The 18,572-nt window shown below is 48.0% G+C and overlaps 1 protein-coding gene across 1 annotated transcript in view; it reads right to left on the bottom strand.

Moving 5' to 3' along the window:
- Positions 1 to 16,235, bottom strand: part of PKD1L1 (polycystin 1 like 1, transient receptor potential channel interacting) — a 170,092-nt gene extending 153,857 nt beyond the window's left edge. Inside the window, 4 exon segments of the mRNA XM_010341384.3 lie at positions 2,619 to 2,707; positions 6,143 to 6,267; positions 9,412 to 9,527; positions 15,366 to 16,235. Coding sequence (XP_010339686.3) covers positions 2,619 to 2,707; positions 6,143 to 6,267; positions 9,412 to 9,527; positions 15,366 to 15,409 — 374 coding nt within the window. The 5' untranslated portion in view covers positions 15,410 to 16,235.
- Between the last annotated feature and the right edge of the window lie 2,337 nt (positions 16,236 to 18,572).

The raw sequence follows: 18,572 nt of genomic DNA, 5'->3' as shown, positions 1-18,572 counted from the left end.
CTGACTGCCAAGTGAATGGGAAGTCCTCCTTAGAAGCTCCATGTAGCTCGTGGCTTTAGAGATCGAATCACAATCGATAAAAGCCTGACATTGTGGAAAGACACAAACACACGTGGACCTGGTTATCTTTAACCCTGCACTACTCATGACACATCAGCTCTGTGGCTTGTGGTGCGGAGACTCACATGCTGTCCACTTTGTCAGCCGAAGCCCACTTCTAGGCACTTTCAATGGCATGTCAACCCGGATCGTCTGTCCTCCCAGAGGGACATCTGAAGTCACTTCGGCTGTTCCTAATGTGACATATTTTTAGTCCATTCATCATCCTAGTCACTTGCTTCCTATTTTGGCCTTTATATTCCTTTAGTTCTTAGTCATTTTCTTTAGGAAAGCAACAACAAAAACGACAACAACAAACCTGCACGTCCTAGTTGAGTCCTGGGAGAAAAGAAAAGGGCACACGCGTCTGTCCAGATTAAGTGGAAAGGGCCTCAGAACAGGGACTGGCTTGGGGGCGGGGGCACTGTGCTCAGACCTCAGGAGGCAGCCACAGGCATACCCCCACCAGGCTTCACTCTGCTCACAGCTAAGAAGGTCTTCTGTTGCTAGGAAGGAAGACCCTTTCCTTCTAACCAAACACACAGGTCAGAGGTTTGCTCACCCAAGCACTTTGGGTTTGTGATCAGTGAGGGTCCAAGCCAGACTCCAGCAGCTAAGCAGAAGGTGACTCATGGAGTCAACGAGCTCCCGCACAGGGAGACCCCACCCTGATCTTGTTCACTGGGCGTATTCGCAGGCCCTGCCTGCATTGCCAGGCCTCAGCACAGAGACAAGAATAACATTACTGTGGTGGCTGATTCCAGTTGAAGATTTCTCTCTAATTGAACGGTTACTTACACCTTAGCTGAGTCTTGAAATAATGTCTCAAAAACAAGTTGTGAAATTCTTCATTAGTTGACCCTAGCATTGGAGAAAATCATTCTGCTCGAGCTGCAAAGAATAAATTTTCTTAACGGGGGCTCCAGGGGATGTGCCAATCTACCCAGTAGAATCCAAACAAAGTAAGAATTTCACATGGAGATGCTCTACCCTGAAATGGATGCTACATAGACGCAGGACAACCACAGGGCTTCAGCCATCGAATTTCCAGGGGACAGACAGACAGACAGACAAATCCGGTCATAGAAGGTAGGCTTATTGTTAGGAAAATGGATTCCAAAAAACAATAGCTCTGGGCCCACGCACCCAAGTATCTGGTTGCAAGTCATCTAGGGAGTCCAATTCTCCCTAGTACTGCTGCCAGTAAAGCCTCGGAGACCACAATGGTGGGGAACAGTCAGGTGTGCAGCGTGGGCTGCCCTCACAGGTGGCTGTCACTGATTTTTCTTTTCCTAAATTTCCACCTGGGGCTGAATCACGCACGTCCATGGGCACACAGGTTGGACCCGGCCCTTGGTGCCCCAGGGCATAGTGCCTGCTTCATGCTCTGCCCTACCCCCTGTTCTGTCAGGTTTGAGGATTTTACAAATAAATAAAAGCAGCAATATTACAGCAGCAGATCAAGAGTAAAGATTAGGTGGCTTGGAAGTAGACCAGAAAGGACTGATCAGCGTAGCTGTTCTCGGCGCCGTCGATGGACCATTACCAGTCACTGCCTCTGAACGGTATCAGGGAAGGGAAACTTGCATCAGTGAAAACGGTGGAACTGAAACAATAATGAGGAAAACAAACGTCCACATCTACCCATGTTTTTCCTTTGAGAGAGAAAAGTTACACTTGGTCTTTGTATGCTTAAATGTTTAATTTCCATTAGAAGGAGTAAAACCATCGATTTCAGGTACTGCGTGACATTAGAGAATGCAGGAGAAGGCCAACTGTTTTTAAAAAGTACGCCTACTTTAAATTTGATATTGCCTGGTGCTATTGTATTTTCTTAAATTGTGGTACAAAAAAAAAACACAAAATGTACCATCTGAACCATCTGAAGGCACAGCTCCGTGGTGTTAAGTGTATGCATTAGCACATGGTTGTGCCGTCCATTTTTAGGACTTTCCCATCCCACAGAACTGAAGCTCTGTACCCATTAAACAACGCTCCGTTCCTCCTCCCCCAGCCCCTGGCAACCAACACTTTCCTTTCAGTGTCTATGAATGTGACTACTCTAGGAACCTCACACAAGTAGAATTACAAAGGATGTGTCTTTTTGTCACTGGCTTATCTCATGAAGCATAATGTCTTCAAGGTTCACCAAATGCTGTTTTAAAATCTGTATGTTATGCACATGAAATAACCAAGTACCACCATATTGAGTGCTTGTACCCAGCTAAGGCTCAGCATATTCCTTCCCTGAGTTCAGAAGAGATGATGGTGATTCTTGTATGAAATCACCTTCTATGGCTCCCAACATTCAAGAGTTTCTCATACTACCTGGTCTACTCCTGCAAATTAACTTCAGAACACCATTCATTTTTCCATCAATTTAAGAGCTGCATTTGCTAGCCCACCCGCGGACCATGCAGGAACAAGCGTGGAGTTTCACATCTGAGCAATTCTTTGTAAGTCCCATGTCATCTGCCTGTTCAGAAAAGAAAGATTTTTGCCATGATACATTGACATACCTATCAGCTCTGTTATCACCGTCCAGAGGCGCCCGTGTTTTTTCATTAACAGCACTTGACACTGCTTGACTAGTTGTTTTCCAAGTGTTCTATAAGAAAAAAATAATAAAACAGCGTGAGACAGCTGCTTAGGAAAACCCAGTACATTTGGGAAAGTAACATTACTTCATTAACAAAATAACAGGGACCCCTGCTGTGTGCCAGGCACCAGAGAAGCAGCAGCGAGGAAAGCGGACCAGCGTCATCCTCTCAGGGCTCACTTTCTGCCAGAGGAAGCCAGAAAGCCAGCATGTAGCCATAACAGCACCTGCTGGTAGCTGTGCTGCTGAAGAATGCAGCTGCAGGAGGCATTCATGTGGGGTGGGGGTGGGTGCTCTTTTATGAACAGGGTCAGAGGAGGCAGCTCTGTGTGATGGCATCTATGCAGAGCTGGAAGAAGAGGAATGCAGAGCTGTGCCGAGGGCAGAGGCACCCCTGCCTCGTTGGAGGAGCAGCAGAAGGCTAGTGGGGTTGCAGGCACCAGGAGAACACAGGAGGTGACCTCTGAGTCAGGGGAGGCCAAAGTGGGGTCAGACTCAGGACCTGGAGTTTCATTCTGAATGAGATGGAGGGTTCTGAGCACAAGAGTGGCACACTCCAACCCACAGAAGCATCTGTGTGGTTGCAGTACTGGAAAAAGCCTGGCAGGCAGGAGTGGCAGCAGGGGAGCCACTTGGATGGCTATGAGGATGGCAGGCCTTGATTGTGGAGGGGAGGCAGAGGACGGACACCTCTGTGGCTAGGGTGGCAGGGCTGGCTGCTGGACTGGAAGCGGGATGGAACCCAAGAGAGAACTTGGAGACAAGTCAGTGGAGCTTGCTTGGCCTGAGCACACTGAGAGCTTAGGTGGGGTGGGGGCACTGGAAAGCAGGTGAGGGGCGCTGGGAGGCCATCTTGATTATGAGGCCTCTGTTGACCTTGTGTTGACCCGTGCAGCCCTCCTTGTGACAAAACCTCAATCCCTGTGGCACAGGGACAGCAGGGAGGTGCCCATGGCACAGGAGGTGGGGGCGCTTTTGGCCTGTGGGAGGCTGGCTACCTCGTTTCCTACACAAAAGGATGCCCACCCCCAGATAAAGCCCCGCTATGGACACGAGTACAGACAGCAGCCACCATCCTTCAGACTGAGGGCCCAGGGCCTCACTGTGGTTCTTGATAGAACAGTTACCAGAAGTAGTTCCAGCCAATTAAAAAGTTAGTATAGGCTAACCAATGGTCCCGCCCCTCTCTGGGACATGTGCTCCCCATGCTGCAGGCCTTTTAAAGATTTGTAACTGCAGGACATCAGGGGCTTCATCTCCCAGGAGAACAACGGAGGAAGGTGTCAAGAAGGCCAGGGTGGAAGCTGAAAGATGCCAGCTCACACCTGAGTGCATGCGCCTGGCACCTGCCCTTTTTCTATGACAAGAACAGGGGACCCTACTGTGGCCTCCCAGAGCAGGACCTGGGTAGATCCTGGCAGTTTCCTGAGCATGTGAAACCCAGGGGCTGAGGCAGCTGCATGTACCTGAAACCCCTAAAAGGCACAGTGAGCTAGTGAGCAGCATGGGAGACACAGAGCCTTGCAAGACACTATGCTATAACTATGCCAGTCAGCAAACTGCCCAGCACGTCCAGTCCCTGGTGTATGGCCCCCGGGGACCCTCGCCTGAGCCCCCTGGGGCTGCAGAGAGCAAAGAGGCCAGAATACAGCTTGGAAATGGGTCTCCCAGTCAACCAAAGCTAGAAAGCCCCCTAACTGCACATTTCACCAGGACCAAGGCCTTTGGGACATGATGATTAAATCCTAAAGGCAGTGATCTACGCCCAAAGCTGAGGGCCCAGGTGCCTGTGCCTTGGAGTCGCCTGGGTAGGGTGGGTTGAAGCGCCAATGCCCTGAGCCACACTGCAGCATACCACCATTAGGATCTTCAGAGGCAGGGCTGTGTGCTGTTTTGTTTGGGTTCTTTGACTTTTTTAAGCTCCAGAGGTGATTTTGCATAGTAGATCTGCACCAAGTGTTCAAGAGGCATAAGGCCTGTTTGCTCTCTTGTGTTTTCGGTGTGGGGGCGCTAAAAATCTCAGTAAGTGACTGTATGTGGATATTTACACTGTATAATATGAGAAATGCAGATAATATCACCTCCCCTCTAAAACACCTCTCCCCAACCTCCTGTTCTCAGAACCATCAGACCAGGCATCCCCAAACTTTTTACACAGGGGGCCAGCTCACTGTCCCTCAGACCGTTGGAGGGCCGCCGCATACTGTGCTCCTCTCACTGACCACCAATGAAAGAGGTGCCCCTTCCTGAAGTGCGGCGGGGGGGGGGGGGGGGGGCGGATAAATGGCCTCAGGGGGCCGCATGCGGTCCGTGGGCCGTAGTTTGGGGACACCTGCATTAGACATTCATCTTACTAAATATCCTTCCTTGGGAACCTAAAAATGCCTCCTTGAACTTTCACTGAACAAAGTGATGGCAGAGCACAGCAAAGCTCCCAAACACAAACACTGTGGGTTGAGATCAAGTTCATTTCGATATAAACTCGGATGGATGTGCTAAGGAGGGGGTGGTTTAATAACGCTGCCCTGCATGAGGAATATTGAAAAATGAACTGCAAGAGTCTTTGCCAAGGACAGCAGAGGTTCTGGGAGCTTCAAAGAGAACTGGCTTCTTTGAATTTGAACTAGAAATGCACAACTCTGGGCTGTGTCTGCATGTCCCTTTGGAACCAAAGCTCATTCTGGGTGAAAGCATGTCTCGCCCAGAAGTTTTCACTCTTCTCTTGCCCCCACCCCCAGATGTAGGAGTCACTCCTCTCATACTTCTCCTCCATCTCCAGGGCATTGCCCAGGCCTTCACACCCAAGCCCTGTTTAGCTAGTCTGATAAACAGATGCAAGGGAATTCACATGTCTCCAGGTAGACCAGTCTTAATTAATAGGGGTCTTCAAAGAGCTCCCTGAACTCTGAAAAATAAGCAGGGTTTCAGTGCTTTGGCTGTTGGAAGCCTTGTCTGTGCTGGAGCCACCTGGGGGCAGCTCGTATTCCCCACCTGGGGAGCAGCCCCCACTCCCCTTTCTACCCCAGGGTAGCCCCCACGCCCCACCTGAGGGGCAGCCCCGACTCCCCACCTGGGACATTTCTCATATTATACAGTGTAAATATCCACATACAGTGACTTACTGAGATTTTTAGTGCCCCCACACCCAAAACACAAGGGAGCAAACAGGCCTCATGCCTCTGGAACACCCCCAATTCCCTGTCTGAGGGCTGTCTCCTACTCCTCAGGGCTGGGCTTGCCCTGTCTGCACTTCTTATCTGTGGAACTACACTCTGGAGCTGAATTAAGGCTTTGTAAGTTATATTTGCTTCATTGGCACAAACACACATGACAGGAAAACAATGCTTGATAAATTCCTGCTGAAACATGGAGGTGTTTTCGAGCTGTACTGTACATGTACTGTGTTCAGGAAGAAAAGCCTGATTTCCCCAGATCCAGAAATACCTTCTCCCCGGAGGCCAATGCGGATGGGCTCTGTGAGTCACAGTCTTCTGCCTTTCCGTTCAGAGCATGCTGGGGACAGCCACACTGCTCATCAGTCGTAAGAAGCACATGATTAGCACAGACCTCTAGGGAAAATAAAAACAAGCAAACAGATTCTGAAGACTGCAATGTGCTGGGAAGGTGAGAAAATAAAGCTGGAGAAGCCTTAAGTCATAAGCAAGGTCAAAGCCACCCCGGCCTAACAACGGGCTGATCATGAAGATGCGTGCCCTTGGGCTGCTGTGTCCTGTGTTGTCTTTTCTATTTCCTTGCTTAAACAATGTCTTAGGTGTAGCCCACCCTAAGCAATATGAGGGAATGCACAACCACCAGCCACACTGATGATGAATGCCTGTTCCAGAAAAACCCAGCGGTCTGGTCATAAAATGATGAGGGTCAAGGGTCCTGCTGAGGGGTGTGTAGGAGAGGGGGCAATACCATAGTCGGAAGGAGTGGTGGGGGGCCTGTTGGACAAACAGGAAGACCAATAAAGACACTCCAAAGTTTATAAGCAGGATGTTCCCACGCAGGCGGTCTGGCCTTGACGCTAGCATGGACCTGGCTGACGTTCACTCCTCCCATCTCTGAAGCCCAAAGGCCGGGCAGTGAGTAGGGCCAGTGCCCACCTAGCCGGGAGGCTGAGCACCCTGCCACATTCCACATCTGTGGGAACAGCTGGAACAGGATCTGCACACAGCTGACAACTGTCAAAGCTGATGACAGGTCCACGAGTGTTTGTGATGCCATTCTCTCTACACATGCGGATGTTTGAAAATGTCCGCAATAAAAGTTCAAAGACAATACTTCTGCTAGATCTGGCCCTGCACAGAGCCACTCTCAGCAGGAAGCCAGGAGACTGCCTTGGGTTTAAGAGCTGTTGTCCCTGAAGCCCCCACCCCCTACCCACTGGGGAGGGCCCTCATCCCCAGGCAGGAGTGGAAGGACATGGTGGTGGAAGGTGAAGAGGTAACTAGAGCACCATGCTGCTTTTCTCTCTGACCTGAGTCCCCACAAAGAAACCTGCTTCTGTGTGGGCTCCCCTCTCTCTTATTCTGGACAGCTTTGCTCAGGCTAGAAGGAACCCAAAGGCCTGCAGGCAGCCAAGAGCAGCAGGTTCTCCAGGGGCTCCAGGCCGGGGCTGGGCCATCCTCACAGGGGACGTGGCTTCCAATCCCTGCACCCCTAGGGTGGTGCCGGCAGTCAGCTTTCCCCTAGCTTCCCAGGATACTCTCAAGTTTAGCCTAGGATAATATCAAATCCAGTTTTGACATTGTGAGTCAAAGCCACTATTTACTGTCAAGAGTTCAGTGTACTGATAATAAAAGCTGAGGAAAAATCAAAGGCCGTGTTCCCGAGGGTTCCCTAATACGTGACAGGCTACAAGGGCCATTGCATGTCGTTGAGCACCCACACAGGCTGGATGCTACAACTGGGGTATGATGCAATTTCCTCAGCTAGACACATCTGAGAGGAGGGAATATTTAAAAAATGTTTTGGGGATAAGCTAGAATAGTCAAGTGACTCACATTCTTTTTTTTTTTTAATGCCTTTTAATTTTTTTTTATACTTTAAGTTCTGGGGCACATGTGCAGAACATGCAGGTTTGTTACATAGGTATGCATGTGCCACGGTGCAACTCATATTTTTCTGAAATCAATTAGTCATCAAAGTCACTGTGCTCAAATTATCTGAAAAAAAAAAAAAGCAGCAGACATATCCCTGAACAGAAAAAATTAGGTAAAAAATAATTAAAAATATACAAAATTGCAAAATTGAACAAAGTATGTCACAAAGGGAGAAATAAACTAAATGAGTGAAACTAATCCTAAAATTGGCCTAACTGTCCCACAGAACTGATATTCACAGGTTTCTGAATAAACATGGAAATTGATTCTCCTAGTCTTAAAACTTGAAACTTAGAGTCCATCTCATCTGAGTTCCTCCCTCAGGAAACCAACCCAAGGAAGGGATCGAACCCACCAGACCCCTGCAACCCGCCAGGCCCCTCCTTCCTCAGACTGCTTCCTCACCCCTCTCTAACTTTTGTTTCCTTGCCTTTTCTGCTATTTAAATCCCCCAATTTTAGTCAGTTTGGGGAAACATATGAGGCTTTATCTCCCTTCTCCTCATCTGCAGCACCTGACAAAGCTTTCTTCCCTGGCAATCCTCGCTGTCTCAGTGATGGTTATGCCTTCTGTGTAAGCAGCGGCATCAGGACGTCAGGCAAAACCCTGCGTTTAGCTAACAATTCCACATGATCTTAACATAAGAACTGCAAAAGAGTTGGCAATGCATTGTTTCAACATTGATGCCAGGCACACACCCGCCTCCTGACACACACACACACACACACACACTCCATTTAAATCTCCATTTAACTCTTTAGAAATTTTTTTTAAAAATTTATTTTTATTTTTAAAAATTAGTTTCTCAGATCTAACAAATGTGTAGCCTAAGTTGAAAACTCAAAAATTCCTTCTACTTAAAGGAATACTGGCAATTACATTTCAGGCAACACTTTAGAATTTTCATTTAAAAAATTAAAAACCCCACACCCGTGGCCATGCAGACACCTCCTATAACCTAAGTATCCCCTTCACTGGACACGGGGAGTCCCCACTGTAGTCTCAGTGGTTCTCGAAGTGGAGCCCCCAGAGTTCCTCAGCCTCACCCCAGACTTCCTAAAGCAGAAAGTCAGAGGTGGGCCCCAGTGAAGAAGTTAAAACTATACCACGCTGTCATGTTGAGTATTTAAGTTAGAGGCCCTTGCAAAACAGTAGGTTTAAGATTACTCTGAGGGCCGGGCGCGGTGGCTCACGCCTGTAATCCCAGCACTTTGGGAGGCCGAGGTGGGTGGATCACGAGGCCAAGAGATCGAGACCATCCTGGCCAACAAGGTGAAACCCCGTCTCTACTAAAAATACGAAAATTAGCTGGGCATGGTGGCTTGTGCCTGTAATCCCAGCTACTCGGGAGGCTGAGGCAGGAGAATTGCCTGAACCCAGGAGGCGGAGGTTGCGGTGAGCCGAGATCGCGCCATTGCACTCCAGCCTGGGTAACAAGAGCGAAACTCCGTCTCAAAAAAAAAAAAAAAGAAAGATTACTCTGATCTTCTTCTGTTTCTTAAAAGCAGAAAATGAAATTCCCATGGGGAAGATGTCCTCTTTACACCAGGGAAATAAAGCAACATTCTTATCATGGAGGCCATGCCTCATTTCCCAATGCCTTACCGACCCACACTCCACCTTCAGGAGGGCTACAGCTGCACAGATGAAGACCCCAGCTCTTGTCAGTGCTCACAGGCATTTCACCACAAAAGGAAAGGCAGCAGACAGCCCGGATACACCTAGGGAAAGAAAATAACCAGAGGAAAATGAAATTAAGTACAATCATTTAATCATAACCATCCTGTGATCACTCTTCCATCCATATCCATATTTCTGCCACAGATTTATTAAGTACACAATTGGCTGCCATGTGAACAAAAAACAACTTGCATCTATGGTTTTTTCACTTCGCAATTCCCAAACTCAGGGTCTGTTTTGGAAGATTAGCTGAAATATAGTTCCCAACTGACTACTAAAACAGCCTCTGAATAGACCCATCCCTCTTCCTGCTCCTTCCAGGGTTTCCTGCACAGATGCATAGAGCTGACCTTACAGGGCAAGGCCTGGCGTCCTCCAGGGCTCCTCTTCCTACCTCACCGTCCCCATTCCTGCTGCTCACTCGCAGCCCTGAGAGCATGTTCTTCCAGGCTGTGGGGGTCTGGCATGCTGCAGAAAGGAACAGCATGAAACCCACGGCCCTGGGGAGAGACCCCAGCACAGATGCAGAGACGGCCCTGCACGGCATCCTCTTCGTTCATCTCCACAACAGACTTGAGAGGTTCTGTGCAGTGATATTATTTGGATATTTGTCCCTGTGCAAATCTCATGTTGAACTGTAATCCCCAATGCTACAGGTGAGGCCTGGTGGGTGGTATTTGGATCATGGGGGCAGATCTCTCATGGTTTGGTGCTGTCTTTGTGAGCTCTTCAAGATCCGGTCATTTAAAGGTGTGTGGCATCTCCTCCCCTCCTCTTGTTCCTGCTGTCTCCATGTGGTGCACCTGCTCCCCCTTCATCTTCCACCATGATTGTAAGCGTCCTGAGGCTTCTCCAGTAGCAGATACAGCATTATGCTTCCTGTACAGCCTGCAGAACCGTGAACCAATTAAACCTTTCTCACTCTCAGGTATTTCTTTTTAGCAATGCAAGAACAGCCTAATGCAGATGGGATCATGGAGGCCCAGCAAAACAAGTTAGCTCGGCAAAGCTCCCAACATCAGTGAGAGGCAGAGCCAACGTTTACACCCGGTTCTCAGCACACCCAAGGCCGATGCCAATCCTGTGGCACCTTTCTTCAAAGCTCTCTACAGGTGCGCCTCCAGAGTTCAAGCTGCAGCTGAAGTCAGCCCCGGAGCTCTGCCCCTTGGCACAGCTGGTAGCTTTCCCTCTGGACTCCCTAGGCCTTGACAGCTGTCTGCTGCTCTCATGTTTGTCAGCAGAGATCTTCGTGGGTCATCATCTGGTCCCTGGCCACTCCCCTTCAGGCTGTAGCTCCTTGGGTCCTGAGGTATCTGTGTCTGGCAGCAGTCAACTTGAGAAAGATCAAGTACAGCGAGTGAAATGGTCCCGAACTAAGGTGCCAGTTTTCTGGGTTCTGGTCTTGACTCAGCTGGAAATGGATGGTGTGATTTGGGTTTTTCCTCCATGCCCATTCCCAGCAACAGGGCAATGGGAAGCATTGCCAAGTTCCCAGCTCCATGTAGGCTGCTGTGCCAAGGAGAAGGGCAGGCTCTATCTCCATCTCTTCTAGACACAGGCAGTCACCGTGTCTCTCTTTGTCAATCTCCTTCTCTGTATGATGGGGATGACACAGACCTACTTCATGGGGCTGCTGCCAGGACTGTCCCTCTAGAAAGGGACACCCTGTCTTAGAGAAACACTTGGTAACCAGCTGCTAAGGGTGTTCGCCTTGTTCTTAGATGCTGGATTCTACCTTTCCCTTGAAAAGATGCATTCAGCTCTAAAACTCTCTTTCTCTCTCTTTTTTAACCTGTTTTGGAAGTCTATAAAGTCTAGAGGATATCATTTTATTTTAAACAATGTTTCTACAAAGATAAAACTGTGGATTGTTTCACTCAAGTTTTACAAGCCTGGTTCTTGGTGCCCAAGAAGCCGCCACCAGAGGGCAGACAAGGACACTGTTTTTAGTTGAGGAAAGTTTTGGAGAGGTGCAGAGCTGTATTTTGAAGATGAAGATGGTCACTAAGTCAAAGGCCTCAAACTGTTGAATAATTCCAAGGATTTCCTTGTCTACTCTCAACTATGCTTGTCTTCCAAAAGCCAGAGAAATGAGAAAATGAAAAAAAAAATAGAGAAGGGGACAACTTTGGAATCATACAGATCAGACCAGATCAGACCTAGAGGATTTCTGCAATGATCTGGAGGGAAATAAAATTGAGGAAAGGACCAACCTAATCTCTGTCCACCACATGTGCCCCTACAAGACTGCCCACCACTCCGGGGCCCACACAAGGTGAGATAGCCCTGGCACCCACCAAGTTTCAAGACCCCTCCCTGATGCCCCCACAATGGCAATAACTTCCAAGTGCCACACACAGAAAACACCAGCCCTGACTCCTGGCACACAGTGGGCCCTTGAGAAGTAGCTTTCTGCCTCAGAAGGTGAGAAGCACATCCCCAGCAGGCGTGTCCTCCACTCACAGAGGTGCCAAGGACCACGCTGCAAAGCTCATTTTCCTTAAGATGTCAGAAATCTTTTCAAATAACAAAATGGAAGGGGGGGGATGATTTAAATACAGGGAGGCTCTTTTTCCTGGTGTTGTGAGGAGGTGGGCCCCCAGGCCCTGGCACAGAATCAGCAGCATTTTCACAGAGGTACCTGGCCTCCTCCTAGTTAAACTAACTGTGACTGCTGGGGAACAGGATGAGACTGATGGCTCAAACATAGGCTCTGAGGCATCACGTGCCTTAAGGGAACTAGTTGAGCCATTTGTTTGAATTACACCACAGATATCTTAGAACCCCTTAAGAGTGGGTGTTTTGGGGGGCCTGTTGTGGGGTGGGGGGCAAGAGGGTGGAGAGCATTCGGACAAACAACTAACGCATATGGGGCTTAGAGCCCAGATGATGGGTTGATAGGTGCAGCAAACCACCATACACATGTATACCTATGCAACAACATGTCCCAGAACTTAAAGTAAAAATAAAATAAAATATTTAAAAAGTGGGTGTTTTTGAGCAGTTGGAAGATGAGAACACTGGAGCTGAAGTCTTATCTTGAACCATTTCACCCACTCTGGCAAGGGCTCCCAGTTATAAAGGCAGGGGCAGGGAGGGCTGGAGCAGGCTCCGGGGCTGGTCCACCTCAGCGCACCAGGCGCAGACACGTCCTCATCAGCAAGTCAGGATGGAGAAGGACAGTTTGCTGACCAACCTCAACGAATGAAATACTGACAAGCTGGAAGCTGCAGAGACCTCATATTCAAACAGATTTAAAGTGAACTAGGCAGGAAAGCAGAAAAATGATGGTCTTTCTTGGTGTTCAACACTGGGCTCTGACATCAGGCCCTCAGATGGAAATCACCTTGGCCAGGCATTTGCATCATGACGCCTTTTCTTGTGCTCTTTTTACTGCCCCAACTAAGCGGTTAGACCAGGCACTGTCGCTCTAGGGATTCCACTTATCAAGGTCCTCGAATAGGATTCCAACGACTCCACCACCACCATCTCCAAGGTGAGATCGAAGCACTGTAATATCCTCAAGGGAATCTGCTGAGTTTGCTGCTGGGTGAGTTTTAGAGACCACGGAATGTAAATGCAAACCATTTAGGCTGGAAATGGATTGTGGGGGTCTCAGGCCGAAGATGAAACTGCGAGAAGACGAAAGATCACACAGAGATTCACATCACACACCACACACTTATACCACACACACACCATATACACCACACCACACAGCATCACACACAACATACACACTACACACTCACATCATGCACTCACATACCACACTTACACTCTTACCACACACTCACACCACAGCATCACATACAATATACACACACACACTCACACCACACACACCACATGGCATCACACACAACATACACACAGTACACACACCACATACCCCTCACACACATGTACCACACATTGCACACAATATACACACTACACATTCATACACACACCACACACACATACATTCACATCACATCACACACACCACACACATACCACACATACCATACACACACCACACACATACCACATACACCATATGGCATAACACACAATATACACACTACACACTCACACACCATACATTCACACCCACACAGCATCACACACAATATACACACAGCACACACACCACACTCACACCACACAGCATCACACAATATACACACACCACACAGCACACATCCACCTACCACACAATCGCACACACCACATACCATGCACCACACATACACAGCATACACACAAACACCACACAGCAACACATCACACACATATCACACCAACACATACACACAGCACACATACCACACCATACACACACCATACCACACATACCACACACACACAGCACATACCATTCATCACACACACACACCATACCCCCCATACCATACCACACATACCCATACCACACACTACATAGACCACACACATCATACCACCCACACACGTGTCCTACACCACACATGCACACACACGCACATGCACACACACACAGACACTACAGACCTAACTGCATGAAACAAGGGGTACAGGAGAGTCAAGAAAATCTCTTCTGTTTCTATGAACAAGACCAGCCACTGTCTTGCTTTAGATGACTCAGGAAACCCCAAAAGGCTATCACTTCAGAAATGGGGCCCACCAGTCACAATGGCTAGTGTATGCATGAACCAGTTGGTCTGCAAGTACAAGATGCAGAAATATACAGGGGAAAAAACATCAAGTCAGCGACTTCCACTCCTCAGATTTTCTTTCCTTTCTAAGGACAAAGGGCAAGTCCTCGTCTAATAGGAGTGACGGTCAGATTGGGCAAACATCAAGACTCTGGGAGTCTGCAGGAACACAGACATTTGGAATAAAAGAAAAATGAGGTAACAAAAAAAGAGGGGGTGGGAAATTGTAGCCCAAATCAGACAATGTTTGGCAGCAGTGACACAAGGCAAAGAGATTTCCGAGCATGAATGTGGCCACCCCTGTCAACACATGCAGCCTAACTTTCTCATTGCGGTTTGCTTTGCATTTCTTTGATAAAATGATGGTGATGACACTAACAAAGGCAGCAATGCTGACGGCAAGGATTCATCAGGAATACTCATCTTTACAATGACCCGCTGGAGTTGACAGATGTGACAACGGGGGTACTCAGATTTTCGGGATGAGAAATCTAGGGGTGAGGAGGTGAAGTGACCTGCGGCAGTGGGGTACCCCACTGGACAAGATCTGCAATCACAGGTTCCCATCATGCCAGGCCAGGAGAGCAGGGACCCTATGTGGGTCCTTACCACATCCCACAGGCAGGTCACCTTGCTGTCCCCATGCCCAGGAAAGGGGGCATGGAGGTTTGTACCATGTCACACTGCCATGAGACAGCCAACAGCAGAGCTCAGTTACCCAGCCTCAACAGCACATGGGTGCTGGCATGCACAGAGCATGGGGAAGAGGGTTTAGAAATAAGACCCCTGGCCTGAGACCCCATGATCTCTTTCTGTGCTGGGTTTCTTCTGGGTTCCATGCAAGGGACCTGGAAGAGAAGCAGACAGCTTAACTTTGTCTCCTGCCAGGCAGCAGAAAGTCCTGGAACTTGAAAGGTATCCTGCATTTGCAGGAAGAGCAATCATCACTTCTCATGGCTGAAGGCACCTGCTTGGAGGATTCTTTTCAAAACCCTTCAGGAAAAAAAAAAAAATCCATTCTCATCACCAACTCCAACCTCTGAACTGACCCCGCCAGCCAACTGCACCCTCCTGGTACAGGCCCTGCACCCGTGCCAGAGACAGCCCACGTTCTAGAGGTGATGACTTTTGAAAGAAAATTTCTGAACGCGTACTTTAAAATCAATCTTACCAAACCCTCTGAGAACAGTGCTAACTTACCTTTCCTGGTCATCAGAAATGTTTTTGGCTGCCTTGTCGGCCATGTCCTGTGCAGGCTGGTCACAAGTATCACAGTCAGCAGACCAGCTTCTTTCTACAGCCTCTGGAAGACAAATAAATAGAACTTAATGCCTCCAGCTTCTGTACTTGCAACCTCTTATCAGGACATACATAAAACACAGAGGGAAAACTCCAATAACATTTTCCTACTCAGAAACAGCTTTTGTTTTCCTAACACTGTCAGACAAATTCTGTCCTAAGAAGTGTGCTTTTGCCAGGCGTGATGGCTCATGCCTGTAATCCCAGCACTTCGGAAGGCTGAGATAGGTAGATCACTTGATCCCAGGAGTTTGAGACGAGCCTGACCATCATGGCAAAACCCTGTCTCTACGAAAAATACAAAAATTAGCCAGGTGTGGTGGTGCATGCCTGTAATTCCAGTTACTCAGGAGGCTGAGAAGAATTGTTTGAATCCAGAAGACAGAGGCTGCAGTGAGTTGAGATTGCACCACTGCACTCCAGCCTGGGCAATACAGTGAGACTGTCTCAAAAACAAAATAAAGTATGTTTTAGGTAGGGATCTGTGTGGCTACCTGAAACAGATCACTACGCAAGGGAGAGACTGTACAAGGAAGCTGAGAGAGGTCTGAGAATAAAAAGCTGTAACAAGGCCGGGTGCAGTGACTTGCGCCTGTAATCCCAGCACTTTGGGAGGCCAAGGTGGGTGGATCACGAGGTCAGGAGATCAAGACCACCCGGGCCAACATGGTGAAACCCTGTCTCTACTAAAAATACAACAAAATTGGCTGGGCATAGTGGCGCACGCCTGTAGTCCCAGCAACTCGGGAGGCTGAGGCAGGAAAATTGCTTGAACCCATGAGGCGGAGAATGCAGTGAGCCGAGATCATGCCACTACACTACAGCCTGGGCAACAGTGCAAGACTCCATCTCAAAAAAAAAAAAAAAAAGTGGTTTAACAGTCCACAACTGCATCAGGGAACAGGATACCTTCCAGAAGAGTATTCATAATGAAGGCCGGCAAGGCACATACTAGGTACACAGTTTCTCCTGGCGGAGCCTAGGAATGAGCTGGTCTGAATCTCCTGCACCTCTTGTTTGCAACTGGCGGGTCAGACTGAGTTCTCTCCATCATGAAACATTTTCTCTTTTATTTTTAAAGCACTTGTTAGTTGCCTTAGCTCTTTATACCAACATTTAAACCTTCACAGAGATTTTTAGAAAACTTACTGTTTTACTCAGAAAACTAGATAATTTTTCTCTCTACTCTGGGGAGAGTGACAGCAAGAAGAGTGGGAATGGTTTTAGGCACAAGCTCCTTCTCAGGTGGGAACAGGGACCCTTTGAACAATGATGATCCAAGCTGTGGGGGGTCTGGCCTTGGATCCTGTGTTATCTGGAACTTTGCTGCAGATGGGGTGAGTAACCAGAGCCCCGTCGGGGGTAAAGGGGCCTGCTGTTGATGTAACGCGCCTGTCCTTCCTGGGGCTTGCTGCCACCTCTGCTCTTCTCACACTGCCTTGTCAGTACCGCTGGCTTTGTCCCCACTGTGTTTGTTGTGGGTAAATCTCAGATTTGAGGGAAATGCGTACCTGCCAGTTTTATTAGCAGTATGCTTTCAAATGCACTTGTGACCAAGGAAAGGATCAACTGCAAACTGCATTCCTAAGTGAACAAAATCCCTTCTTTCTGAAGCCCCTGTGATTTGCTCTGACACTTTCCTGTCAAATCTAAACAGAGTCCACTGGGTAAAGACACCTGCATGACCCTGCCTGCTGGGCTGGCATCCACACCCACAAGCACACCTGGGTGCTCTGACTTTACTGCTGCCTGTTCCTTCCCGGTGGGGCTGGACATCCTGAGAATAGGGCCTACATGTAAAGTTTGTGAGGTTTTTGAAGGCAGCAGGGCTAACCAAAGATGCCAGGAAATGAGGAGCAAAGAAAGTGACATCATTGAGGGAAGAACTATGCCTGTAATGCCCTAAGAGGGAGCCACTCTCAGCTACTGCAGCTAAAGTTACTTACAATTAAATAGAGTTAATAATTAGCTTCTCCATCATTAGCCACATTTCAAGGGCTCAGTAGCCAAGAAACAAACTATAAAATGTTTCCATCATTGCAGAGCACCCTTGTGGCCAGCGCTGGGCTAGGCAGCCTCGCCTCTTTTTCCAGGCAGTGTGACTAGCATTGTGTCCTTAGAGCAGATGCATCCAGACAAGGGATGGGTTCCTAGTTCATTTACATTCTTGGGCCGTATTTCTTGACCTGGGGTTTGCCGAGCACTGCATTGGTACAACAGGGAGCACAACACAGAGCCAAACTCACTGCTTCCCTCCTGAGGACGGAGGGGTGTGCCACGAAGGTGAGATGTGGATACAGCCAAGCAAACTGGAAAGTGTGGCGTTTTAAAAACTGCTTTAAGTAAAAATATTCTGAATAAAATTAGGTAAATGGCTTCTAAACATGGCCCATTTTAAGAAATCACTATCTAAGCTCCTCATTTAGACACCATCAAAGACTTGATCAGGATTGACTCTCCTTCGGACCTTGATGAAAGAAGAAAAAAGCAAAGGAAAAATTGTTTCTCTCTGAATGAAATCAATGCGCAAGGACAGAACCTCCTGGCTGGAAGAGGTCCTGGGAGATCTTTCCCTTGGTCTTTGTTGTTTTAAACACAAGCCACCTCCTTAGAATTTGTTTTTTAAGCCACACATTCTGTATTTCACATTTAATACTTAGTTTCTAATACTGCTCCTTACAAAATAGTCCACTTAGTCAACCTCTGCCTTGCTTCACAGAGTTAAGGGGCTTAACGTGTACATAGTTCAGAATGGACACCTCAAAGTAGGTAGCATTGCCTGAAGACTTTCAATAGTCAAAGTAGAAAAGCAAACATGGGTGTTTACACAGGTCACAGTGTAAAAAGGCACAAACAGAGCTGCAGTTTCAACAGCATGGAGTTCTTCCTCAGATGGAAACCTCAGCAATTGTTCTCACATGGGTACTCATACTTGAAGATGTAATGGATAACATTTAATGAGGTTAGGTTTCCGATTTGGGGAAATACTACATTTGCAACTCAGACAAGTATATATATAAAATATACAAGAAAAAATAACACTAGAATGTTGGTTATCATGAGTAACCAACTTTGTTTCTCAGGTCTCAATGCAAGCCCAGGTTCTGA

Source organism: Saimiri boliviensis, chromosome 10, assembly GCF_048565385.1.
Source record: "Saimiri boliviensis isolate mSaiBol1 chromosome 10, mSaiBol1.pri, whole genome shotgun sequence".
In the NCBI taxonomy this organism is placed as follows: domain Eukaryota; kingdom Metazoa; phylum Chordata; class Mammalia; order Primates; family Cebidae; genus Saimiri; species Saimiri boliviensis.
The sequence above is the reverse complement of the archived record's forward strand: the minus strand, read 5'-3'. Positions and strand labels throughout refer to the sequence as shown.